The 26,839-nt window shown below is 36.7% G+C and overlaps 1 protein-coding gene and 1 pseudogene across 3 annotated transcripts in view; both read right to left on the bottom strand.

Moving 5' to 3' along the window:
• SMCHD1 (structural maintenance of chromosomes flexible hinge domain containing 1) overlaps positions 1-26,839 on the bottom strand; it is a 155,671-nt gene that overhangs the window by 7,816 nt on the left and 121,016 nt on the right. For 2 of the 3 annotated variants that reach the window (XM_055237021.2, XM_063640809.1), the window contains 10 exons: positions 25,918-26,044; positions 25,635-25,754; positions 24,147-24,232; positions 23,375-23,497; positions 19,816-20,006; positions 17,844-17,953; positions 17,519-17,589; positions 12,589-12,760; positions 1,061-1,219; positions 639-753 (listed from right to left, as the gene is read on the bottom strand). In XM_055237021.2, coding sequence (XP_055092996.1) covers positions 639-753; positions 1,061-1,219; positions 12,589-12,760; positions 17,519-17,589; positions 17,844-17,953; positions 19,816-20,006; positions 23,375-23,497; positions 24,147-24,232; positions 25,635-25,754; positions 25,918-26,044 — 1,274 coding nt within the window. Of the gene's footprint in view, positions 1-638; positions 754-1,060; positions 1,220-12,588; positions 12,761-17,515; positions 17,590-17,843; positions 17,954-19,815; positions 20,007-23,374; positions 23,498-24,146; positions 24,233-25,634; positions 25,755-25,917; positions 26,045-26,839 lie in introns of those variants that run through there. The other variant, XR_008650063.2, reaches the window with a different exon arrangement.
• Positions 20,777-20,869, bottom strand: LOC129461731 (uncharacterized; annotated as a pseudogene).

The following is a 26,839-nucleotide window of genomic DNA, read 5'->3' as shown; positions in this document are numbered from 1 at the left end:
TCTACCTATTAAGTTTTAAGTTACTGATCCTCTGAATGCAATGAGCCAAACAATAGACAAGCAATTTGACTCTTAACAATCACTTTTAACATAAAAATAAGATATAAATATTTCTAAATAATTAGCACAAGTTATTTAGAAGATTGAGTATCCTAAGATAATATAATGCTTAAGTTTTATCTTCATTATTACTTTTTTAAAAAAATTAAAATATTAATTCTGGCTCAAAGGAAGAATTAGACATGAACTCATACTGTTTTTAAAGTATGATGACCCAGTCAGGTGCAGTGGCTCACGCCTGTAATCCCAGCACTTTGGGAGGCCAAGAGGGGCAGATTGCTTGAGGTCAGGAGTTTGAGACTAGCCTGGCCAACACAGTGAAACCCCATCTCTACAAAAAAATACAAAAAATTAGCTGAGCATGGTGGTGCATGCCTGTAATGCCAGCTACTCGGGAGGCTGAGGCACAAGAATCCCTTGGGCCTAGGAGGCAGAGGTTGCAGTGAACCAAGATTGTGCCACTGCACTCTAGCCTGGGCAACAGAGCAAGACTTCATCTCAAAAAAAACAAAGCTATCATGGGACCCAAGAACTTTGGTAAACTAACCAAGCATAATTATCAGGTCAAACAAACTCACCTATTTTGTCTTGTAGCTTCTCGTCTCATTCTTTTAGGAGGAATTGGACAATCTGTCATCTCAACCTTTGGTGAATGACGCAATGAGTCATTACACTTACGTATGGGAGTCATACCTGTGAAGATGGAAAATGTAGAAAGTTAACTTTACAATAAAAACAATGGAATTATATGACAGAAATGCAAACATGAATACGTCATAATTTATAGAAACAGAATTAAGAAAGAATACTGAGAATGCCTCTTATTACTTCTGGTGAAAGAATAGTTTTTAACCATTTATCAGATAGGACTTGGAGGTTAAGAGTTTTTGTTAAGTTCTGAATCATTTGCATTCTTTTTTCTTACAGTTGGATTCTCTCTCATCATAAATATTTATCTCCATACAAAGAAAGTAGAAGTTAACAAAAAGCAAAGACTTACCTAGTTTTTCCTCTATCAGTTTGAGATTTTTCTCATGTTCATCAAGTTCTTGCTTTTTCTTCCTCATATCCGGAGTGCGAAGGTACTCTAATTGACTGTTAAGATCGTTATTCACACTGTCTAGTTTGCACACAGCAGAACGATACTGCTGAAGAAGATCTGTAAAGAAACCAAATGCATTTGATTAAATTACTGCTATTAAACCAAACTCACGTTTTAGGGGAAAAAATGAGCAACACTGGGATTTGTGTTATGGTAACATAGGAGATCTACTTTTAAAGCCATAAAACATTCAACATAAACAAATGAAATAAAAAAGCATAGTTAAGATCCCAGCACAAAATTGTTAAATTTAATTTTCTTTGTTTGACTTAAGTTTACTTCTGTGTCAGGGAAGAGTTCTCTATATAAAAGTGCTCTGTTTTTTACTGGATCACTCTCTCTCAAGCCAATGTTTATATCTTGTCCGATATTCAGTATTCAATATAATTCCATGTGGACAAATTTTGCAGGGGGAAGGCAAATACGTTAAATACTGTATTGTTAGAAATCACTATTTCCCAAACGAAAACTGATGAGTAACAGGGTTTCTAATAAAAAGATGTGTAAGTGTAACCGACAGTGAGCATGCTGTGGTTCAAACTTGACAGCGATGCAACTCATTAATTCTTCTTATTTTTTGTACTGTAAAAAAAGAAAATAATTGCTTCCAAAAACCATGGCTATTATTTTTAAACACAAAATTTTTAGGCCGGGCATGGTAGTTCACGCCTGTAATCCCAGCACTTTGTGAGGCCAAGGCGGGTGGATCACGAGGTCAGGAGATAAAGACCATCCTGGCTAACACGGTGAAACCCCGTCTCTACTAAAAATACAAAAACAAAATTAGCCAGGCATGGTGGTGGGCGCCTGTAGTCCCAGCCACTTGGGAGGCTGAGGCAGGAGAATGGCGTGAACCCTGGAGGCGGAGCTTGCAGTGAGCTGAGATCGCACCACTGCACTCCAGCCTGGGTGACAGAGCGAGACTCCGTCTCAAAAAAAAAAACCCAAAAAACAACAAAAAAAAACAAAACAGAATCTTTTAAAAACACCCTCAGAAAAATACTTCACTTTCAAAAAACTTAACTTTCCTTAAATTACTTTGTCTAAAAATGTATTACATTATTCAAATTAATGACCTGGGAAAATTTCCACCATAGAATAGTATATAGAAAAGGACTATAAAACAACATTGTTAGAATAACCCAACTTATTTTAAACTATATATACTCCCACATGTATAGACAAAAGGCTGGAAGGTGATACAATAAATTATTAATAATGTTTCATCTGTAGGTTTGGGAATTATGAGTTCTTTTAAAAATTCATGATGCTTGCCTGTATGTTCCAATTTTTTTCCACAATGATCAAGTGTTCTTTTTGCCATAAAAATAAATTTTGAAATTCCAAAAAAGTATTACACTATTCAGGTTTGAGATTATCGCCTGTCTCCATGATTTACTAGACACTAAGTATTAAATAGTGACTATACTCTAGGCTAAGGGTTAGTAAACTACCACTCATTGGCCAAGAATGGTTTATTCAGTTTTTTGTTTTTGTTTTTTGAGATACGGTCTCACTCTGTCGCCCAGAATGGAGTGCAGTGACACAATCACTGCTCACTGCAGCCTCAACTTACTGGGCTCAGGTGATTCTCCCATCTTAGCCTCGTGAATAGCTCGGATTACAGGCAAATTGGCCAGCACAGCTATCTAATTTTTGTAGAGAAGGAGTTTCACTATGCTGTTCGACCTTTGGGAGGCCAAGGTGAGTGGACTGCTTGAGTCCAGGCTGGTCTTGAACTCCTGGGCTTAAGCGATCCAACCATCTTGGGCTCCCGAAGTGCTGGGATTACAGGAGTGAGCCACTAGCCTATCCGGTTTAAAATGGTTACATTTTAAATAGTTATATACATATATTCGTAACATCATCCTTGATTTTGCCAGTTGGCTTGCAAAACCTAAAACATTTAGCATCTGGATAAGACTCTAGTCCCACACCAAGATGATCAATATCCATGGAAATGGACATATAAACATTCAAATACTTAAACATATATAAGTAGTTTATAAGTAAAACTGTGGTAGAAATTATTTAAGAGTACAGAGTACATTAGGTATAACATAAGATATTCTATACTTTAAGGGTCAAGAGTAGTGTTTTAAAAAGAAATCTACCCAATATTCTAGAAATCTACACTTAGAATGAGTGACCAAATTACACATACACATCTGTGTGTGCTTGTGAATATATTCATATTTAAATACAAATTCTATATGTGAAACTGAGTGACGATAAGACCCTTATGTTCCTTACACTTTATTGAGAACTTTATTCTGGTCTGATTTCTAATTCCACATTAAAGCAATGTTTTCTTTTCTTTTTTTTTTTTTTGAGACAGAGTCTCGCTCTGTCACCCAGGCTGGAGTGCAGTGGCGGGATCTTGGCTCACTGCAAGCTCCACCTCCCGGGTTCACACCATTCTCCTGCCTCAGTCTCCCAGGTGGCTGGGACTACAGGCGCCCGCCACCACACCCGGCTGATTTTTTTGTATTTTTAGTACAGACAGGGTTTCACTGTGTTAGCCAGGATGGTCTTGATCTCCTGACCTTGTGATCTGCCCGCCTCAGCCTCCCAAAGTGCTGGGATTATAGGCATGAGCCACCGTGCCTGGCCTCAAGCAATGTTTTCTATGTACATAAAATAATACTTATTTTGTATGTAAATGAGTCACAATATTAAGATAGGTTATTTCAACATGTCCAGGAAAATGACTATGTGAAGCTACTAGAAACAACAAAAAAGGATTGAAAGTATATCTGAAAGGCTGTTATCAGGTAAGTGTGTAAGGACTGCCCAAACATGAGTTAACAGAAGTCTGAAGCAACTTTGTCACCACTGAAGGATTTATGCAGTTAGATGCATAGGTAGACTTTCCTAAATAATATTTAGTGCTCTTCAAACTTTGTGCTCCACATAATTCTAAGAAACTTATTGGCAAAAAGCTGATAAGCACTTATGACTGGGAAAAACTACAAGAAAAAAATACACCAGAACCTCTGCTTTGACTTGCTTCAAATAACCCATCCAGGAAGGAGGATAGAGGCAAGCTGTGACAGGGTGGGTATAAATGAAACAAGACTGGCTATGTTTTAATAATCAAAGCTAGGTGACAGGTCCATGAGAGATTATCACACTGCTCTATTCCCATAACAAAACAAAACAACCTTTCCCTGAAAGCCAGAGTGCTTAACTAATCTTCGTCACTATTCATAAAAATATTAAGAAGAGCTTTATTTAAAAAACCATAATAATTGACTGAAATATTGACAGCTTACTATTATAATAAATCAAGTATGAAAGCAATAAAGTATAAGTAATGTCTAACCTGGTCAGATATATAATATTTTGAAGAATATGAACATAATACTTTTGATGATGTCATGATTACAAACTATGTATTACAGTAGTCCCTCCTTTTCCTCATGGGACATGTTCCAAGACCCTCAGTGGATGTCTGAAACCCCCAGTGGATACTACTGAACCCTGTGCAGTCATGTGTTGCTTAATGATGGGGATATGCTCTGAGCAATGTTTCATTAGGTTATTTCGTCACTGAGTGAACACAACAGAGTGTACTTACACAAACCTACATGGTATGTAGAGCCTACAATGCTCCTAGGGTATATGGTATAGCCCATTGCTCCAAGACTACAAACCTGTACAGCATGTGACAGTACTAAATACTGTAGGTAACTATAACACAATGGTAAGCATTTGTGTATCTAAACATAGAAAAGGTAATCAACTCCATTATAATCTTATGGGACCACTGTCTTACATACAGTCTGTTTTTGACAGCCTTATGCAGCACATGACAGTACTGCTGTTTTTTTAAAAGCAAATTTTATTTGTAAAGAAATATTTTTAACTCTATGAACTCTTTTTGTACTTTGTTGGTAAAGTTTAAAGGAGCAAATAACGGGAAATATTTGGGAATATAGTAGCTCTCAGTAAGTACAGTTTCAGATTTTACAATTCAATTCAATAAATATTTTGGAAGTGATTTATTATAAAATTAAACTACTGTTTCATCTTCAGGGTGTTTCTTTCTGGCCTTGGGCGGTCTTCTCACATTCATGCACTAATTAGTACTAAGCTGGATACTGAAGGGAGACCCACTGCACTTCCAGAGCTTGCTCGCTCTCTAAGGCAGCTCTTGCCTTCCCAGTAACCTGTCTGTGAACTATAGTTGTCTTGACCTTCCTGGACTCCCAGCCTGTTCTTCTCAACTTTGAGACTACTGAGCTTCTTCCTGGGTTCCCCTTGTCTGTTTTACATAGTCTGGAAAATCCCTCTAGGCAGTAAGCTGAAGCAACCACAGGGCTACTTCAGTTGATTCCTATTTCTCAGGAATCACCATTCTTCACTGCTTGATATCCAAAGTCTTGAAAACTATTCTTTCACATATTTTGCTCAGTGCTTTGTTTTTTTGAGACAGAGCGTCACTCTGCCACCCAGGCTGGAATGCAGTAGCACAATCACGGCTCACAGCAACCTCAGCCTCCCAAAAAAGTGGGACTAAAGGAACGAGCCACCAGGCCCAACTAATTATTTTATTTTCTGTAGAGATGAGGTGTCACTGTATTGCCCAGGCTGGTCTCAAGCAATCCGCCCATCTTGGTCTCCCAAAGTGCTGAGATTATAGGCGTGAGCCACTGTGCCTGGCCTCAGTGGTTTTTTTCCTTTGGTTTGTTTGATGTAAGTTATTCCATCTTGGTGAGAAGCAGAAGTCTCTGTTCTTAGGTATTCATTCATATTTATTTTTCTTTGTATTTAAGGATCAACATGTTTAGCTGAAGAAACACCTTTTAAAACTTATTCTTTTTGTTCTTGTATATGACTTTTTTCCTCTCCCATTATATCTTCTAACTGCTTACTGTAAGATTATATGAATGCTATTATTTTTGTATGCTAATTTTATAACTTTCTCCTTTAATAAATTCTTTTAATTTTCATCTTTGATTACCTTGGGTTTTATAGGTATACTGTTATACAATCTACAAATAGTTACCATTTTATTTCCTTTCCCATTCTCATGACTTTTTCATTTCTAAAATTGATATATGACAGATGTACACATTTTCAGGGCACATGTGATATTCTGATACTTTATATAATGTGTCAAGATAAAATAAAGGTAATTGGGATATCCCTCATCTTAATATTTTTTCTTTATGCTAGGGACATTTGAATTATTTTCTTCTACCTGTACTGTGGTATTTTGTTTTTTGAGATGGAATCTCGCTCCGTTGCCCAGGCAGGAGTGCAGTGGTGCAATCTTGGCTTACTGCAACCTCTGCTTCCTGGGTTCAGGCAATTCTCTTGTCTCAGCCTCCCAAGTAACTGGGATTACAGGTGTGTGCCACTATGCCCAGCTAATTTTTTGTATTTTTAGTAGAGATGGGGTTTCACTATTTTGGCCAGGCTGGTCTTGAATTCCTGACCTCAGGTGATCCACCCACCTTGGCCTCCCAGAGTGCTGGGATTACAGGAGTGAGCCACTGTGTCCGGCCTGTACTGTTTTGTCCTATACATGCCAGCCTATGATAAATTTTAATTTATAAATTAGGCATAGTAGATTAACAACAATAAAACAATAAAAATATACTGTAATAAAGCTATATGAATGTGATCTTTCCCTCTCAAAGTATCTTACTGTACTGCACTCACCTATTTTGGACTGTCATTGACTTCGGGTAATTGAATTTGTAGAAAGCAAAACTGCAGGGAAGGGGGGACTTCTGCAATTACTTATTGATTATGATAAGATGCTTTTCTTCTCGAGTTGTTTATTTATTTACTTATTTTTGAGACAAAGTCTTGCTCTGTCGCCCAGGATGGAGTGCAGTGGCACGATCTCGGCTCACTGCAAGCTCCGCCTCCTGGGTTTAAGCAATTCTCCGGCCTCAGCCTCCTGAATAGCTGGGACTACAGGCACGTGCCACCACGCCCAGCTAATTTTTTTTATTTTTAGTAGAGACAGGGTTTCACCATGTTGGCCAGGCTGGTCTCAATCTCCTGACCTCGTGATCCGCCCGCCTCGGCCTCCCAAAGTGTCGGGGTTACAGACGTGAGCCACCACACCCAGCCTGAATTATTATTAACATCTCTTTCTCTCTTCTGTCTACATTCTGGCTTCTACAGTGTCCTTAGTTATTTCCTTTGCATTTTAAAAGTATTTCTATTTCCAAGATCTCTACAGAAAATTGAAATAATATAGATGCTCCTCAACTTACGATGAAGTTATGTCCCAATAAACCCATCATGACTTGAAAATACTGTAAAAGAGAGTGTACTTCCAACTTATGATATTCTCAATTTATTAAGAGTTTATCCAGACACAGCCCCATCATAAGTTGAGAAGCATACTGAATGTGTATTGGTTTCACACTATTGTGAAGTTGAAAAATGTTAAGTTGAAACATCCTAAGTCTGTGTAGGAAACAAGAAATGGTGGGGAAAAAAAAACAGTCTACTCTCTTACTTTTTTCTTTTCATTCCACAGGTTTAAAAGTTTAATTTTTAACGTGTGATATTTGTATTTTTATTCACCTTCCACTTAACCTTGACATAGACATTCTCCAGATTACAAATTCAATTAAAGGATTTAACATTTCTATGTTTTACTTGAAAAACAAGGCTGTAGCCAGGCAGAGTGGCTTACACCTGTAATCCCTAGCACTCTGGGAGGCCAAGGCAGGCAGATCACCTGGGCCCAGGAGTTTGAGACCAGCTAGGCAACATGGCAAAACCCCATGTCTACAAAAAAAAAAAAAAATAACAATAATACAAAAAAATTAGCCAGTGTGGTGGCACAAGCCTGTAGTACCAGCTATTTGAAAGGCTAAGGTGGGAGGATCACCTGATCCCGGGAAGTTAGAAGGCTATGGTGAGCCATGATCGTGCCACTGCACTCCAGCCTGGGCAACAAAGTGAGACCCTGTCTCAAAAAACAAACAAACAAAAAAAAACAAAGCTGTGATATTCATTTGAATAAAACAATGCCTTGCCTGTAGTTAGGATTGTTTAGGCATGTTTCCTAGAAGATCAATTATGCATTAACAGAATATTAATTTGGCCGGGGGAGGTGGCTCACATTGTAATCCTAGCACTTTGGGAGGCCGAAGTGGGCAGATCACTTGAGGGCAGGAGTTCGAGACCAGCCCGGCCAACATGGTGAAACCCCATCTCTACAAAAATATAAAAATTAGCTGGGTATGGAGGCGTGCACCTGTAATCCCAGCTACTCGGGAGGCTGAAGCACAAGAATTACTTGAACCTGGAAGGTGGAGATTGCAATTAGATCAAGCCACTGCACTCCACCTTGGGCAACAGAGCAAGACTCTGTCTCAAAAAGTAAAATAAAGATAAAATAAAATAAATGAATATTAAAAACAATGAGAAAATTTTTCTGATTGTAAAAGTGACACAATGCTCACTGAGGCAAGTCTGGAAAAATATATAGAAAGGGATAATGGAGAAAATTATCTCAATTATATAACCCAGAATTAAAAGTATATTTCTTTCTACTTTTTTCAATGTGCTAACGAATATACACACTGTTCTAAACATGAGAAAGCTATCTAACCTTTGTGAACCTCAACTTCTTCATCTATAAAATGAAGGTAACAGCAGTAAATAAGATCATTCATGTGACAGCCTTAACAGGGTGTCTGCAATGTAATAATATTTTATAATATGTAAATGTCCAGTAATTTTTTTTCTTCTTATGCTCTGATTTGTTCTTATACTAATCATGCAAGACAATGTATAGGCAAATTATTTAGAAAACAAATACTTTGCTTATAACTGTGCTAGCAGTTGACAATTTTTATGGTGATGGCCTTCCTCAAAATTGCTTTTGCTCTGAGAATGATTCCATGATACCCAGGGGAGGGTCTCCAAAACTGCTTTATTTGATCCTTACTAAGTCTGGCTGACCTGGAAGGCGGTGGGCATTTCTCTCTCCTAGGACTGGTGGGAGTTAAGTTATATTAAAACTTCAGGGTGAAGGTATATGGAGCTCAAGGCTGCTGACTGTCCTAGAGTCATCTTTGACTTTGTCTTGGCTGTTTCCATCTCCTTTAAATCTGTGATTTCTTCCAGTTTCCTTCCAGTAGATTCCTGTTTGGCTTAAAGTAGTCATGCATGGCTGCTATTGCTTATAACCAAAAGTACTTTATTAGTAACCTTAAATGGTCTCCTTTGAGTTCTTATCAATGAATCATTAGTCTGTATGTGGGAGTGTATCTATCTTTGAATATATTTGTCAAGAAAGCTAAGCAACTATTAAATATGACATCTGTGTATTTTTTAAGTTCCACGGGTAATTTATTTCTGGTTTTGGGAACTACTGCCATAAAATGCTTAGGTATAGAGTCTAGGCCTTTTACATTAATTCACTGACCTTGATTAAAATGTTTTCTCTGATTTCTTATCAGTTTCTTTAGATATTCACTCATTGTAGAGACTGTATGTGTCCACTGATGTCATAAACAGAACTATGACTCCTCTTCCCACCACCTTTCTCAACTACTAATTAAAAAATTTCTGAGGCTGAACTGATAGCCCCAAATGGAAATTACCTGCTACGGTTGGTTTGTCTCCACCAAAGCTCATGTTGAAATTTGATCCCTGGTATGGTGGTGTTGGGAGGTGAGGCCTAATGTTGGGGTCATGAAGGCAGATCCCTCATAAATAGATTAGTGCCATCCCTTGGGAGTGAGTGAATTCTTGCTCTGTTCCTAAAAGCTGGTTGTTTAAAGAGCCTGGCACCTTCCCTCCCCTTCCCTTTTGCTTCCTTTCTTGAGATGTGATCTTTGCACATGCCAGCTCCTCTTCATCTACTGTGATAGGAAGCAGCCTGACGCCCTCATCAGATGCAGATGCCCAATCTTGAACTTTTCAGCCAGAAGAACTGTATGCCAAATTATCTTTTTCTTTATAAATCACCCAGCTTCAGGTATTCCTTTATAGCAACACAAAACAGACTAAGACACTGCTCAAATTCCTCAACAGTAGAATAAATAAATTGTACATTTCATTCACACAATGAAGTATTATCCTGCAATGAAAATGAACTACATGCATAGTGTTGAATGAACAAAACTAGACATATAAAAAAGTATGCACTGTACAATAACAAGTATATAAAGTACTAAAATGGGCAAAATTAATCTATGCTACTATAAGTCAAGAAAGTTGTTATCCTTTGAGTATGGAGTGGTGGTAGGGAGTGGAGGAGCCAAAAAGAAATCTTCTACAGTACTGGTGTCTCTTTTTCTTTTTTTTATATGTTGTTTTGCTCGTCACCCAGACTGGAGTGCAATGGCACAATCTTGGCTCACTGCAACCTCTGCCTCCTAGGCTCAAGTGACGGTCCTCCCCGAGCTTCACAAGTAGTCGGGACAACAGGCACCCACCACCACACCCAGCTAATTTTTGTATTTTTAGTAAAGATGGGGTTTTACCATGTTGGCCAGGCTAGTCTTGAACTCCTGACCTCAGGCGATCCACCTGCCTTGGCCTCCCAAAGTGCTGGCATTACAGGTGTGAGCCACCAAGCCCAGCCTGATGTTCTATTTTTTAATACAAGTGCAGTGTTCACGTTGTGAAGATCCATGAAGCTGAATGTTCACGAAATATGCACATTTTTCTATGTGTATTTTACTTTAATAAAAAGTAAAGTGGCCAGGCACGGTGCCTCATGCCTGTAATTCCAGCACTTCGGGAGGCCAAGGAAGGTGGATCACTTGAGGCCAGGAGTTCAAACCCCATCTCTACTAAAGACACAAAAATTTGCCAGGTGTGGTGGCGCATGTCTGTAATCCCAGCAACTCAGGTGGCTGAGGTACAAGCATTGCTTGATCCCGGGAGGCTGAGGTTGCAGTGAGCTGAGATTGTGCCACTGCACTCCAGCCTAGGTGACAGAGTGAGACTCTATCTCAAAAAAAATAAAAATAAAAAATAAGAAGAAAAAAGTAAAAGTAAATAAAACGTTGCAAATACATACAATGAAATATGTATTATTCAGTCTTACAAAGGAAGGACATTCTAACACTTATTACAGCATGGACAGACCTTGAGGACACTATGCCAAGTGAAATTAGCCAGTCACAAAAGGACATATAAGTATGATTCTACTTATATGAAGTATCTAGAAGTCATATTCAGAGAGACAGAAAGAAGTATAATGGTTGTCAGGGAATGGACAATGGAGAGTTTATACAAAGTTTCAACTGTGCATACTGAAAACAGTTCTGGAGACAAAATGAACAACAATGTGAATGCACTTAACACCAATGAACTATACTTTTTTTTTTTTGAGACAGAGTCTCTGTTGCCCAGGCTGGAGTGCAGTGGTGCAATCTCAGCTCACTGCAACCTCCGCCTCCTGGGTTCAAATGATTCTCCTACCTCAGTCTCCCAAGTAGCTGGGACTACAGGTGCGTGCCACCACGCCCAGCTAATTTTTTTTTTTTTTTTTTTTTTTTTGTATTTTTAGTAGAGACAGGGTTTCACTGTGTTAGCCAGGATGGGCTCGATCTGTTGACCTCGTGATCCGCCTGCCTCGGCCTCCCAAAGTGCTGGGATTACAGGCGTGAGCCATCAAGCCCGGCCAAACTGTACTCTTAAAAATGGTTAAGATGGTAAATTTTATGTTATATGTCTTTTTCAATTAAAAGAAAGTTAACAACAAACTGCTCTGTGTTGGGAAAGTAGAGTTGAGTGTATCGGAATTAATTATATAAATTAAGAGCAAATAGGCTCTAAGGTAAGGGATGGTAAGGAGACTTCCTGGTAAGTATACACACTTCAGAGCACAGATGTGCAGAGACAATTATATTGGCTAATTAGATGCAAAGGGACACAGCCTGTGGAAGGGAAAAAGGGGCGGGAGATCACGTCATACACATTCTAATAAGCCTTAATTGTTCTAGATAGTTACAAATTTCAAGATAGAAATAAGTATTATGATTATGTAATAAAATACTGACTTATTCAATAACGACAGAAATTTATTCTTTTTTTTTTTTTTTTTTTTTTAAGAGATGCACTCCAGCCTGGGCGACAGAGCGAGACTCCGTCTCAAAAAAAAAAAAGACATGGAGTCTTGCTATGTTGCCCAGGCTGGCCTCAAATTCCTGGGCTCAAGCGACACTCGTCTTAGCCTCCCGAGTAGCTGGGAACACAGGCATGCACTACATATAAGAATGAAAATACAAAGGATAAAGCTACTATTTACATAACTCTAAACTACCTGATATAAAAAAGCTGAACGTAGTAGACAAAAACATCTTTCTTACATTTGTTACTTACTTACATTTGTTAATTTTTCATGTTAGATTCTCAAAACATAGGCTCTTAGAAAAATAAAAGAGTAAAATTAAATTAGAAATTGCTATTTAAGTACTTACTCAACTTACCTATTTGTTCCCCTAAGATCAGACACTGTTTTGGTACTGGAGCTCCAAATACCATTCCCCGAAGTTTATCCATTGGAGGAGCTTTATTCTGAAGGCCCCCAAACTTTCCATTACTTCGAATTCGATCTCCATCTCTGGTCAGCAGTGTAGGACAGTGTGTAATTTTAACAACCTATTGTAAATAAGTGAATAGTAAGTAGTGAGCAACTTATTTCAACTGCTCCAAAAAAGGAGAAATCAAAGTTTCTGAGATTAGAAATGACAGGATCACGGTAGTATTTTCAAAAAATTAGTAACTAGCAATATGTAAGATAAACTAGAGGGAAAAATCCAGAGGCAGAGAGATGAATTAGACAATTTTTCAAATGTCAGCCTAAACTAGAACAGTGACAACGCAAGTGAAAAAAGTAAATGATGGATTGATAAGTGGAAGGAAGAGGACGGGCCAGAGAGTTTTCTGTGTTGGAACCCATGGCAGTTAAGTATCAAGGTAGCATCACCAACCCAGTTTCCTCTGTTAGATTTAAGTTTTTTAGATGACCAAAGGATAGCAAAAGGAGAATATTACATTGAAGAAAACACAGACTGGAAAGCACCAGACTGACTCTTCCAAAGATAATACTATGGTTTTAGGTATGGGAAGATAAAAGAGGTGATAATTTGAGAGTTAGGGGAACTGAAATAATGTAGAAAAACTGAAGTCATGGATGGGAAAAGATGAAGGGTTAATTAAGAATTAAATTATTATGTCAGGTGTGGTGGCTCACACCTGTAATCCCAGCACTTTGGGAGGCCGAGGCAGGCAGATCACGAGGTCAGGAGTTCGAGACCAGCCTGACCAACATGTTGAAACCCCATCTCTACTAAAAACACAAAAATTAGCTGGGCATGGTGGCATGCGCCTGTAATCCCAGCTACTCAGGAGGCTGAGGCAGGAGGCTTGAATCCGGGAGGCAGAGGTTGCAGTGAGCTGAGATCGCACCACTGTACTCCAGCCTGGGCAACAGGAGACTCTGTCTCAGAAAAAAAGAAAGAAATTCTTCAGAGAAGTCAGAATAAAAGAAAAACACTGGATTTAGTATGTCATGATCTAGAAGAATGTTCTTGCAAAAAAGGTTCAGAAAATATTAAAAAATAAAAGTTAAACTTCATTGGTAACCAGAGACGTGGAATTCAAATAAGATATTTTTACTACTCAATATGTTAAAACACACACACACACACACACACACCTTTGGTGGGGGGCTATGGAAAAAGGGCCTTCTTGTACTGATATACCCTGGGACAGCCCTTCTCAAAGGAAATGGGACAAGTGTTTAAAAGTTTAACATTCTGTATGATTCAGCAATTCTACTTCTAAGAATCTAATCAGGAAAAAATAGTAAAAGTGTATACGGAAATATTGTTTCAATAATGAAAAGTAGTAAACTTACAGGTCTCAACAAGTTATACAAGTAAATTATGGCACATCCATACAATGAAATAGCATACATACATTAATGAATGAAGAAGAACATTGTAATTTTTAACAAGTATAAAAACGTAGTCCAATCTAATATTGGGGCTAAATAGTCTCTGAATTATATAAATACAATATAAAATAAATGTAATTATGATGATTATTTGAAGAAATCCTGTGGTGAATTCTTTGGTAAAGCCAGTATTTACAAATTCAAAAATCATTTATTTTTACAAGAAATAACCACAACTTAATTTCTTAGTTTTGGTTTGGTTTTATATGTTTTCTAGTGGTGAACAACAACAACAAAAATACAAACTGGCTTCATGTGCTATCCACTTATCAAGATTCAGGCAATCAATGTTTGTAAGGATTTAATATCCTTTTTTTTTTTTTTTTTTTTTTTTTGAGCTGTGGTCTCGCTCAGTTGCCCAGGCTGGAGTGCAGTGGCATGACCATGGCTCACTACAGCTTCCAACTTTTGGGCTCAAGCAATTATCCCAACTGAGCCACCTGAATAACTGGGACTATAGGTGTAGGCCACCATGCCTGGTTACTTTTTTTTTTTTAACTTTGTAGAGTTGGTGTCTCACTATGTTGCCCAGGCTGGTCTCAAACTCTTGCCTTCAAGTGATATTCCTGCCTTGGCCTCTCAAACTGCTGAGATTACAGGCATGAGCCATCATGCTCAGCCTAATATGATCTTAAATAAATACACTAAAATGCATAGATTTTCTATTCTCTTGTTAAGAAGCAATATGAGGGAAGAGTTATGGTAGAAGGACAGACAGTTTGGCTCTCCTTTTATAATGATTCTGGAAATACTACTTTCACAGACAGTTTCTCAATTCTCCCTCAACCTCGATTCTACCTCACTAAGTACACTATTAGGACAAAAAAAGTCATGACAGTGTTTGCAAATTCTGCAAATTCTGGAATGAACAATATTACAACTCTGAAACCCAACAATGTTACCAAGGAATGTCATAAGAGCTTTTTCTTAGAAGAGTTTTAAAATAATATTTGATTGGCAAAGTTATATATGACTTCATTTAGAAACCTGGAAGCAAGGAAATCAATATGTGCTATTATCAATTATGAAGAACAAATTCTATTCTTTTGTCACATGTGTGCTATAACATTTTTGCAAAACTAGTATTGGTATCTTTCATCAGTTTTAAGATATTTTCAGCCATTAGTTCTTCAAATATTGCCTATAATCCTTTTATAAACGCTCTCCTCTCGATACTCTGATTAAATTTTGGTTAGATGCTCTCTCATTCTACCCTCCATGTCTCTTCAACTTCTTTGTCTTACATTCCATTTTCTCTTTCTCTCTGGGTTGCAGTCTGAATATTTTTTTCTGACCCTCTTTTTAATTCACAAATTCTTAAGATGTTAAACCTGCTCAGTTAGTATTTAATTTCTATTACATCTTTTGATTTTTAGAAGCTCTATTTGATTTTTTCAAGTTGACTTATTCTTTTCTCATTTTCAACACTTTCATTTTTTGAACTATATTAATTAACAATTAATATAGATATTTTTCAATTTAACTTGTTCCTTTCTCATTTTCAACACTTTCATTTTTTAAACTATATTAATCAAATATTAACACTTTAAAAATATTTGCTCTCATTTTCAATATGGAAATTATTTCCATTCAAAAACAATGGTGAAATTCCTCCAGAAAACATTTGTGTTTGCTTCAATCAGATATCTAAGGATACGACTAGTCTAGCACATGAAACCAAATGTTTACCTTGAAGGTTTTCAGAACATCCAAGTAGTATGAATACAGGTTGCAAAATAGATATTACAGTCAATTGTTACGTTGATGAATTCTCTAGAAAAATATTTAACTTTTTTACTTTTCCGCTTACTGCCAAAGTTCAAGAGAGAGAATTTTCTGGTAGTTCCCTGAAGCAGCTGGAGTTGAGATGAAAGTGGCAGGTTTAAAGGTTTGTTTACCCTTATACTAAGGTTTCCCCCCACAGAGGGGGGTGTCCCCAGTTATCAGATTCCCCATGTTGTTTAGAGCCCGGGTTTTGTCTCCTACCCTTAAGCCCCTCGAGGGAGTGAAAAATCAATGCTTAAGTTCAATTAGTCTGGCAAACGTTCTCACTGCAAAAATCTGGCATTAGTGTTCTGTTTCTCTCTCCAGGTTCCCACTTCCACTTAGAATCCTTACTTTCTTGCCAGTTCATTAAGATACATATCTGAAATAGCATTTTAGCTAATCTCAGCTGGAGTTTCCAATGGCTATCTGGTTTGTCTAATTCATCGTATAACCCTCAGTGCACTGTGCCTAGTGATATGCTGGAACCAGCTTGTACTGGGTCACGAAAGCCAGGTCTCCTGAACACCACATTCATATAGGCATGAAGGACTTCATACAGACTGCTGGAAATCATCCATGATACAAGTACTTACACCATAGAAATTGGCAAAAGCTGCAAATCAGGGACTTCCACATGCCTCCTCAGAGAGCATGAGGACTAATATGTTGTTGTTTAAACTTACAATTTAGAGTGTTATATATATAGCAGCAGTAAATAACTGAAATATTTATTTTACCAAACTACCCTCCAAAGGCGCTATGGGCTAAACTGTGCTCCACCATAATCTTTTATTTATTTACTTTTTACAAGACCAGTCAAGTAGACTAGTGAGAAGGGGAGGAAAGAATAAAACAAAGAGTTAGATCTGTAGCTGACTGTAAACAATCAATTGAGATAACTCATTACCTTTGTTTGGGACCAGCCCCAACAAATCCATGTTAAAGTCCATAACCCCCAGTCCCTCAGAATGTGACATCATTTGGAGATGGGGTCTTTATTGAGATAATCAAGTTAATATGAGGTCACTGCAGTGGGCCCTAATCCAATATGACTGGTATCCTTACAACAAGGGGGAAATTTGAACATAGTCACACACAGATGTGAAGAGACAGGGTGAAGAGAGTCCTCATCTACAAGTCAGGGAGGGGTCTGGAACAGATCCTTCATTCACAGTCTTTAGAAGTAACCAACCCTCCTGAAATTGTGAATTTGGATCTCCAGCTTCCAGAACTGTGATACAATAAATTTCTATTATTTAAGCGACCCAGTCTGTTGTGGGACAGTAATATTTCTATTATTCACATCAGTTAATGGCTGCCCTAGAAAACCAATACAAAGGGCTACAGCAAATTACATTTTACACCAAGATTACCTGACAGTACTTTTTTCCAATCCTAACAGACACTGTTTTGAGTCTTACACAATTTCGTAGCCCCAAAACACATCTATTTAAATTTGCATCCTGGTCCATTCATTCCTACATTTTGCCTATTTTTAAGTTGCTTATCAATTTGCAGAATTTAAATTGGTTTTGAAAAGGCTACTTAGTCATTTGTATATGTATCATCAAATGGACATGATATACATTAAAACTGAAGTCTACAAATTTAAAAAGAAATCAAATACATACCTCTTTTCTATAATGATTGGCCGCATCCAGATTATCCAAAATAATGGTGTCTCCTAACAGCATACCAAATACTAAAAAAGTCAATAAATGAATTTTGAAAATTATGATATTTCCCTTGGTCATATTAAAATATAATGCACATTGCAAGCCTTTCTTTGAAAGAGTGCTAGTATTCGTTCTAATTTTATTTGTACTCTAAAAAATATTGATAAAACTATGACTGATGAGCAAAATAAGAATATAAATTTTCATTATCAGTAATTTATAGATTTGTACCACAAATTTAACATCTGTACAAAAGTAAAGTCACCATAATGTCTTTTACCTGTTTCACAATGTTCTATATTATCTGGAAATGTTAACAAGTCGCGAGCAAAGACTGGATCTCCAATGGGTTTAAAATACAATTTTCCATTTCGGAAATGAGGTAGAGGTCTAAATAAAAATAAATTTTAAAGCACATGACTTTTTAATTTTAAAAAAGACAATATGGAAAACATGAATATATTGCACATCATTTTGATCATACAATCAACTCCCAATCCACCACAAGTGATACTTCTAAATGATCAGCTATTATGCCCTTAGAAATGGAAACAATATTGACGATATAAAAAATCTACTTGGTTTTATCTGTACTACTACCCTCTATTAGTTTGTATTAACAATAAATAACAGTTTCATTTGACAAGGAAAGAAAAAAGTAGCCTCTAAAGCTGGTTTGAAATGAGAGTATGAATGACGTAACCGTTCATGTGAAGAGTGGTCACAGAATGACTAGGGGAAGGGGCAAGGCCCAAGACTGAGACACATATGAGGAAGGCAGCTCTATGTCCCGTCTCCCTGTCCTTCCCACACAATAGGAAGAGCAATTGAAGCCAGTAGATGATAACAATGGAATTTCAGAGATGGTAGTTGATTGGGGTGTCAGAGACTTTCCCTTCAACATAGGTGGGGAGGAGCTCTAGTTAACTCAATCTCAGTAAGAGGGAGAATACCAGAAACAGAGAGGATAACTCGTTTCTAGAACAAACATTAGCCCTAAATGTCAAATCCATATTTTCCCTAAATCAACGATCCTTAACTTAGTCTCCAGGGATTACAGAGATAAAGAAGCCCTCCTGGAGAAAAAAATTCTCACAAAAAGTATTAGGGTGTGGGGGGTGCATGCCTCTAGTCCCAGTTACTTGACAGACTGAGGGAGGAGGATCACTTGAGCCCACAAGTTTGAGGCTACAGTGAGCTATGACTGTGCCTGTGAGTAGCCACTGCACTCCAGCCTGGGAAAGTGAAACCCGTTCTCTTAAGAAAAGAAAAAGTATTACCCTTATCAACATAGTAACTATGACCTGTCAGGATTTCCCATGCTGCTCCTTTGAGTACTGACTAGCGCAGGGTGGCAGATTTTAGAATCCGATAGATCTGAGTTCATTACACAGCTGTTTCCTCAATCTATTTTTAGATTTATAAGATGAAATAACAAGTTTACTGACATAGTAGACTCTTAATGAGACCCCATTCTCCTTCAAGTCCCCATTTCTATGCAATTACAGGCCATGAAAAGCTTTGTTTAGTAATCTGAGAAAATATTGACTAATAAATACTCTGTTATACATTTTTATTTATTTTTTGTTAGTATTTCCTTCCTGTCTTTAGGTGCATTTTAAAAAGTAGGCCTAATCAGAGTACACATAAAATATAAAAAAGGGGCTGGGTGCAGTGACTCATACCTGTAATTCTAGCAGTATGGGAAGCTGAGGTGGGAGGACTGCTTGAGCCCAAAAGTTGGAGACCAGCCTGGGCAATATAGCAATAAAAAAGAAAAAAATTTATCTGGGCATGCTGGCATGCACCTGTAGTCCCAGCTACTTGGGAAGCTGAGGTGGGAGGGTAGTCTGAATCCAGGGAGGTTGAGGCTGCACTGAGTTGTGATCATGCCCAGCCTGGCTGACAGAGCAAGACTGCATCTCAAAAAATAAAAATTAAAAAATTAAAAAAAAAATTTTTATGTCTTTGTGTGTTTTTATGTCTTTGTGTGTATACATTACATATACATGTAATGTATGTCTTTGTGTGTATACATTACATATATGAATAATATTTAATTGGCAAATAAAACATAACCAGCATATGTAATGAAAAATGCCCATTTGTGATGAAGACAAAAATAATGTAGATAATTCAAGTCAATTCTCTGTTTTAGGTATCTTTTAGAGAAATCATTTTTAAATTCAAGGCTTTGATAAAAAACAGAAAATATATTTCAGAAAAAAACATTACTTTCATTTTTTTCTAACCTTTTCCAATCTGGAAGAGTCTTCTTATAAATAGAATCAAGGGGCAACACCTGCTGACGACCTTGGGTTTCATCATAGATACGACGTGCAGCGTCAGTGGTTAGGGTGACTACACAGTCCATGTCACTTGCCAGATGCCAAGAAATAACCATCGCAGCTCTATCATCTTCAATTTGTGCTAGATGTGCAATCTATAACCCATTTTCATAAAATCAAGTAAAAAAATATAAAATCCATATATAAAAATTTGATATTATGTTAAAAGCCCAAGCCTAGGTAAAAAAAACTTTTCTGAAACACATGAATTAAAAATAAATTGTCAAGTTGTTAAAAACTTAACTTGAATATATTAAACATTCTATTCTGCTATTAAATTAAATTTTTTTTCTAAAGATTAAACTCCAGTAAAGCTGCAAATGAGCAAATAAAAATATTAGGAATTTTTCCTTCTTTTCTCAGACCGTTCAGGGATGAAATAATTAGAAATTTTATTAGCTAGTATTATATACTTTTTTCACATTTTAACACTCTATAAATGGGATCTGTCTTATTGCTAAAATAATCATAAAGTACACTTAAATAATATACACGTAAAATAATGCAGTTCAATTAAACATAAATACAGTTAATATGCCCTTCCCTTCTAAGTAAATACTTTACTCCAATATTATAGTATTCCTTTCAGAAAACAAATCTAAACATCACAAATAAGAATTGTTTCTTCTGCTACTCAGGAGGCTGAGGAAGGAGGATAACTTGAGCCCAGGAGGTAGAGGCTGCAGTGAGCCGAGATTGTGCCACTTCACTACAGTCTGACAGAGCAAGATCCTGTCTCAAAAAAAAAAAGAAAAAAGAATTGTTCCTTTTGTTTCTGTTTCTAGGAACAATGCTTTGGGGCTTAGAATAAATAAATAATTACAAATCCTTGTTTCAGTCACAAGCATTCTTTTTCTTTCCCTCAGGTCAGACAGGTAATGTGCCAACAGTGTAACAAGGTTCAAAGGTGGCATATCTTCTCACACATGTGTGTGAACAACCAATCATCAACAAGCATTCTTGTTCAAAGTCAAGTCCACCAAGGTTGGACTACTGTGGCCAGTATCAAAGCCTAATTCATTGTGCTAGGATGGTGGTGTCTACCCTTTAATCTTACTTGATCTGGTAGCACAAACCTGCTCTAGCAATAAGAACATTGTGTGTCACTTTTAGAAGCATCAGGCTGGACATGGTGACCCACGACTGTATTACTAGCACTTTGGGAGTTGAGGCAAGCGGAGTGCTTGAGCCCAGGAGTTTGAGACCAGCTTGGGCAACATCACGAAACCCCATCTCCACTAAAAATACAAAAAATTAGGGGGGTATGGTGGCACGAAACTGTAGTCCCAGCTACTCAGGTGCTGTGGTGGGAGGATGACCTGAGCTCAGAAAGTCCAGGCTGCAGTGAGCCGAGATGCACTAGTGCACTCCAGCCTGGGTGACAGGAGTGAGATCCTGTCTCAAAAAAAGGCCAAAAAACAAAACACATCCTAACATCTACCCTTATATTCTTATTCTCTAGAAGTTAGTGGAATAAAGATAAGAAAATGAACATGCAAAAAAACTAGTAAATGTAAACGAAAATGAAAACAATGTTCTAGCCAATGGAGAAAGAATTAGTAGAGGCAAATGAAATGTAAGCAGAAGAAATGGCTTGTGACATTTAGATGTGTTTTGTAAAAGAAATCCCAGGATACTGTCATAAAACCTATTTAGAAGGGCATGTTAATTATAACTATAATATGTTTAACTGAACAAAAAAATCTTAAAACTGCTACTACATCTTCCTAATTTAGAGATGGGATTTCAAGATATTTGGAATTGAGGAAGAAATGTGTAAAATATCTAAGTTACTTGAGGTATTCGCGATGTTAAAAATAAATACATTTTGAAGTTTGGGGGAAAAAAGTCTCCCCTTGTTCCTACTATATTTCTACGATTATTTATTCTAGGGTTTTTTTATTTTTTGGAGACAGAGTCTCGCTCTGTCGCTCAGGCTGGAGTGCAGTGGCATGATCTCAGCTCACTGCAACCTCCGCCTCCCAGGTTCAAACAATTCTTCTGCCTCAGCCTCCCGAGTAGCTGTGATTACAGGCACATGCCACCACGTCTGGCTATTTTTTGTATGTTTTATTAGAGACAGGGTTTCACCAGGTTGGCCAGGCTGGTCTCAAACTCCTGACCTCAGGTAATGCGCCCGTCTTGGCCTCCCAAAATGTTGGGATTACAGGTGTGAGCCACCGCGCCCGGACTATTCTAGTTTTATAATAAATGCCAGGAAGAGTATTTTTTAAGGAAGCTAAGGGAGAAGACTAAGGATGACATGGAGGGATTGTAAAGTTTTCTCCTACTGGTTAGGGTAGGGTTTGTACTTCTGAGGGGACAAAAGAGAAACTATATAAAATGAAATTTCAAAGATTTCCCTCAGATTTTCAAGACATGCAATGGGAAATATTTAAAAAGGAGACTTTAAAATACATTTCTCTTGCTAAAATTTATATGTTGGTAAAAATCTCACATATTGTCCAAGAATTTTGTATTGGATAAACTATTAAAATGTGGAAGCCATATATTTATATGCTTAGGATCAAAGAACTGCTTTTTTCTAAAAATTGGAATAATATTTTAAAACATTGTATATTAGCAACTTGTTTCCTAATGCATACATTTATATTTAATTTGAATTAAAATTCAATTAATTTTTCAGTTTGCAGATTTGAGGTTTGGGTAATAACGTAACACGGTTTTGGTCATACACATTGCTACAAGTTACCCCCTATTTTCAGTGGACAGTATATTTGTGAAGCTATAGGGCATATAAAAAAACTACCACAGACTTCAGAGTCAGAGAGACCTTGAGTCACATCTAAGCTCTGCCTTTAACTATATTTTAACAAGTTATTTGAGCTCCCTGAATTTAAATTTATTTATGTATAAATGAGAAATACTACAAATAATAGTTCATACGGTGGTTATAAAGTAGAATATACATGTATAGGCAATAACCAAAGACTCCAGAGTCAGACTACTTGGGGTTTCACCCCTGGCTCTGCCACTTGCTATCTGTGCAACTCTGAACAAGTTACTTGACCTCGGTTTCAGCTGGGCATGGTGGCACATGCCTGTAGTCACAGCTACTTGAGGGGCTGAGGCAGGAGGATCACTTGAGCCCAGGAGGTGGAGGGAGCAGTGAGCCACAGTCTTACCATCGCACTCCAGCCTGGGTGACACACCGTCTCCCCCTCCAAAAACAGAGCTGCATGAGATGAAAGCATCTCTAAGTAAACAACAAGCCTTGAACTAATAGATGTTAACAACTTCTGCCACAGCCCTCAATAGTAACATTACAGATTTCAGTTTTAAACTCTGCCAAATCCCTATTGCAATAATGAGAGCAGGTACTTTATTGGAAAGAAGTAAATTACAAAGAATCTGACACTTTTTTGTCACTTTTAGAAGACCCGTTTTAAACAAACAAGATAATAAAATGTACTGCCTTTCAAAAGGCTTAATAAATACAAACCTTTCCCAAAACATCTCCACTGCCTTTAGTATAGTTTGGAAGAGTACACGATCTTCTAGGTTTTTTCTTCAGTTCTTCTTGTTCTGATAGCTTTCTTTTCAGAAGTGCTTCAATGTGTGGCACCTATAATTTATAAAGAAAAATTAACTACAAGACCAATTACTCTTGAACCAGGCAACCCATAATGACAGTGGAGAAAAATTAACAATTTAGACAACTCAAGAATATAAAGTTGGTAAGTAGGCATTATTTAAAAAAAAAAAAAACAAAAACAAAAACAAACTATCAGAAAATACACACACACAAAGAAAACACAATTTAGAAAATCATGGTTATAGTAATATAAAGTTCCCACTTCACTGAATTTAAAAAAATCTTAGCCAAGAAATACACTACCTATAATAGGACTTCTCTTTGAAACCGAGTTACACATATAAAAGAATACAAATTTTAAAAATCTAGATTGCTTTTTATTTTCTCTTATTTTGTTTACCACCACATGTAGTGGTTATGCAGCCTTTTCAATGCAGTACTTGAACTGATGTATTATTAATTGCATTTATTGGTGTCACTACATTAAAAATACAAATTGCAATTTCTCTGAATAGAGCACTCTATCATTTGTTAGTCATTTTTAATGTCTAGTGACTATAATGCACACGTCTTTGTACCCTAAAACAATACCCAGCATTCCTAATAAAAACTGAATAATTGAGAAAACTGTAGAATAGACTTTAATAAAAAATCTTTCACGTATAGTTGGAAGCTGTACCTGTTGTGTTGTAGGAATGTCAATATTATGTATTTTTAGTTCATTTCGCAATTGGGCCTCTTTTAATCTTGCTTCTTCAACTTGACCTAAAATTAAAAAACAAAAAATTTGCATCAATTTCTGATAGCCCCCAAATCACAGTTTTTGAAAAATACTTTAAAATTCCTTTTGTTTTTTCCTTTTAATGTCTGTTGCTAAAATGAAAACTGATAGGTGACCATTTTGGAAATTCAAAATTAAACTATACATCTTAAGGCTCAATTCTGATATACAAAAATGAGAAAACAAAATTAATGCAACTAAAGGGAGATATGATATACTGCAAACTCCTAGTAATCTTGGGTACATTACTTAATCCATGAGTATACATAATTTATACATAATTGCACAAGGTTGTTCTCAAAGACTTTATAAAAACAATTTTTAGTGCTACACAAATGACATATCTCATTACTAGATTTAGCTCCTATTACATTCTAAATATCCTTGATCTTGTGCAGGCATACACAAAAGTGAGTACTTTGAGGCAAGCAGTAAATATTGCTTGATCAAAATAACACAAGGCCAAAAACCTTAGCAAAAAAATATGACAAATGAAAAGGGAAGAGATGATAGAGCACAACTCAGAAAATGTCTTGTCTTTGAATTATATGAAACATTATTAAGAATTGCAGCAAATGTAGGCCGGGTGTGGTGGCTAACGCCTGTAATCGTAGCACTTTGGCGGGGGCCAAGGTAGGCAGATCACTTGAGGTAAGAAGTTCGAGACCAGCCTGGCCAACATGGTGAAACCTTGTCTCTACTAAAAATACAAAAATCAGCCAGGCGTGGTGGCATGTGCCTGTAAACCTAGCTACTCGGGAGGCTAAGGCACGAGAATCACTTGAAATTGGGAGGCGGAGGGTGCAGTGAGTGAGATCATGCCACTGCACTCCAGCCTGGGCGACAGAGTGAGACTGTGTCTCAAAACAAAACAAAACAAAATAAAACTGCAGCAAACTTTCTGTGAATTGACTCAAGAATAATTTACATATTTCAGTATCAGTGTGTGCTGCCCCAGATACCTCCATAGTATGACAAACTGTGGATATTTGAAGTAAAATACATACAGCTCATTACCCAAATGAAAAATTACATTACACATCACTCCCTTGGTGATATTATTATCCAGTATCTTTTGCCAGAAGCTAGAGCTAAATATAAACATTATTATTATGTCGAAAGCCTTAAATTTTCCACAGGTCCAGATTCCTAACAGAACGTGTCGATTTCTTATAAGTAAGCAGGATACAAATTTATTTAAAATAAGAAATACTTCATCTTAAGATTTCTCAATGACAGTATCAACCATCATTACCACCTTTCTGCAACATTCTGCATTTTATTTGTGATTTAGGAAAGTAGAAGCATGTTTGTGTATCATGATCTCATCTTCTGCCTCATCATTCCCCAAAGCAAAATTTTTGTCTTGAATACAAAATGACTTACATTTCATTTCATTAAGAAGCTGCTGGCTGGCTTCAAATAAACTTTTATACATAATAATAGACTGAGATAATTGGTCCTTTTCTTTTGTAAGTGCTGCCATTTGTTGCTGCTTCTTAACATCTAAGAAAAAAAATTGAGATAATTTAAATAATTTAAAAACTGACTTTTCTAAAATACATCATAAAGTGATTAGATAGCTAATAAACACCAAGTTAATGGAAAGCAAAACAAGGTTAAGTATCACTAACAATGGAGTTTAACCATTTATTTCCTAGAAACTTACCATTGTAAAACATGAACGGTAGGATATATGGTTCTAAGGTTCTTGATAAAAGTGGTAGCCGGGGCTCAAATACAATGAAATATTCAGTACTATCCCTTCCAGGACTGCTTTCTGCCAGCACCAGACTCTGTACATATAAACAAACAATAGGGGAAAACAAGATTTAAAAAGAAAATTTTCAACATATAAATGTTACATAACTCATTATGCTGTTTTCAAGTAAGTGGTTAATTTTAAAGGCCAAAGGCATAGGCTGATCCTTAAGATTCCATTAAACCATCATCACCACCACCACTACCCAAGACATACAACTTTTTACCTTCTGGTATTGGTTTGAAAGCCAAATGATCATATCAATAAACAGCTTATGTGAAAATTATATATGATAAAAAATTTCAAGAAAAAGTTATTTCCTTCACATTAGAAATATTGATGGCCACTTACAATTTTGACCTGTAAAATCTTCTTGATTCTAATCTCTAAATTGAAAGCAGCATGAAACAGCTGACAGTGTGAAAGTTATAAAAACAATCACAAAGCTCAATGCTGAGTTTAAGTTACAGCTGTTATCATGGAAATAGACCCATCAAAGTCCCAGGTGACAGAACAAGAGATTTTGAAAAGCTCTAAAGATTTTTTAAATTGCGTTTTTCTCATTAATGGATAAAAAACCTTTTGATATACTTTAAGACCATAATATATAACTAGTAAATGACACAAATATATTTTTATCTGAAATGATTTTTTCACACAGTTCTAAGGGAAACAATGATAGTAGCTGTTTTTGTTTAGACTATAACAATACAATTTACAGAGAAGTAGTATTTTTAAAAATCTAAATCAATATGGCACTGTAGGTCAATCCATGAAATAAAATTATAAATTACAGCTCACAGACTTTTTCCCAAAGAATATAGAATAC

This window comes from Symphalangus syndactylus, chromosome 1, assembly GCF_028878055.3.
Source record: "Symphalangus syndactylus isolate Jambi chromosome 1, NHGRI_mSymSyn1-v2.1_pri, whole genome shotgun sequence".
NCBI lineage: Eukaryota > Metazoa > Chordata > Mammalia > Primates > Hylobatidae > Symphalangus > Symphalangus syndactylus.
This window is presented reverse-complemented; position numbering and strand designations above follow the sequence as displayed.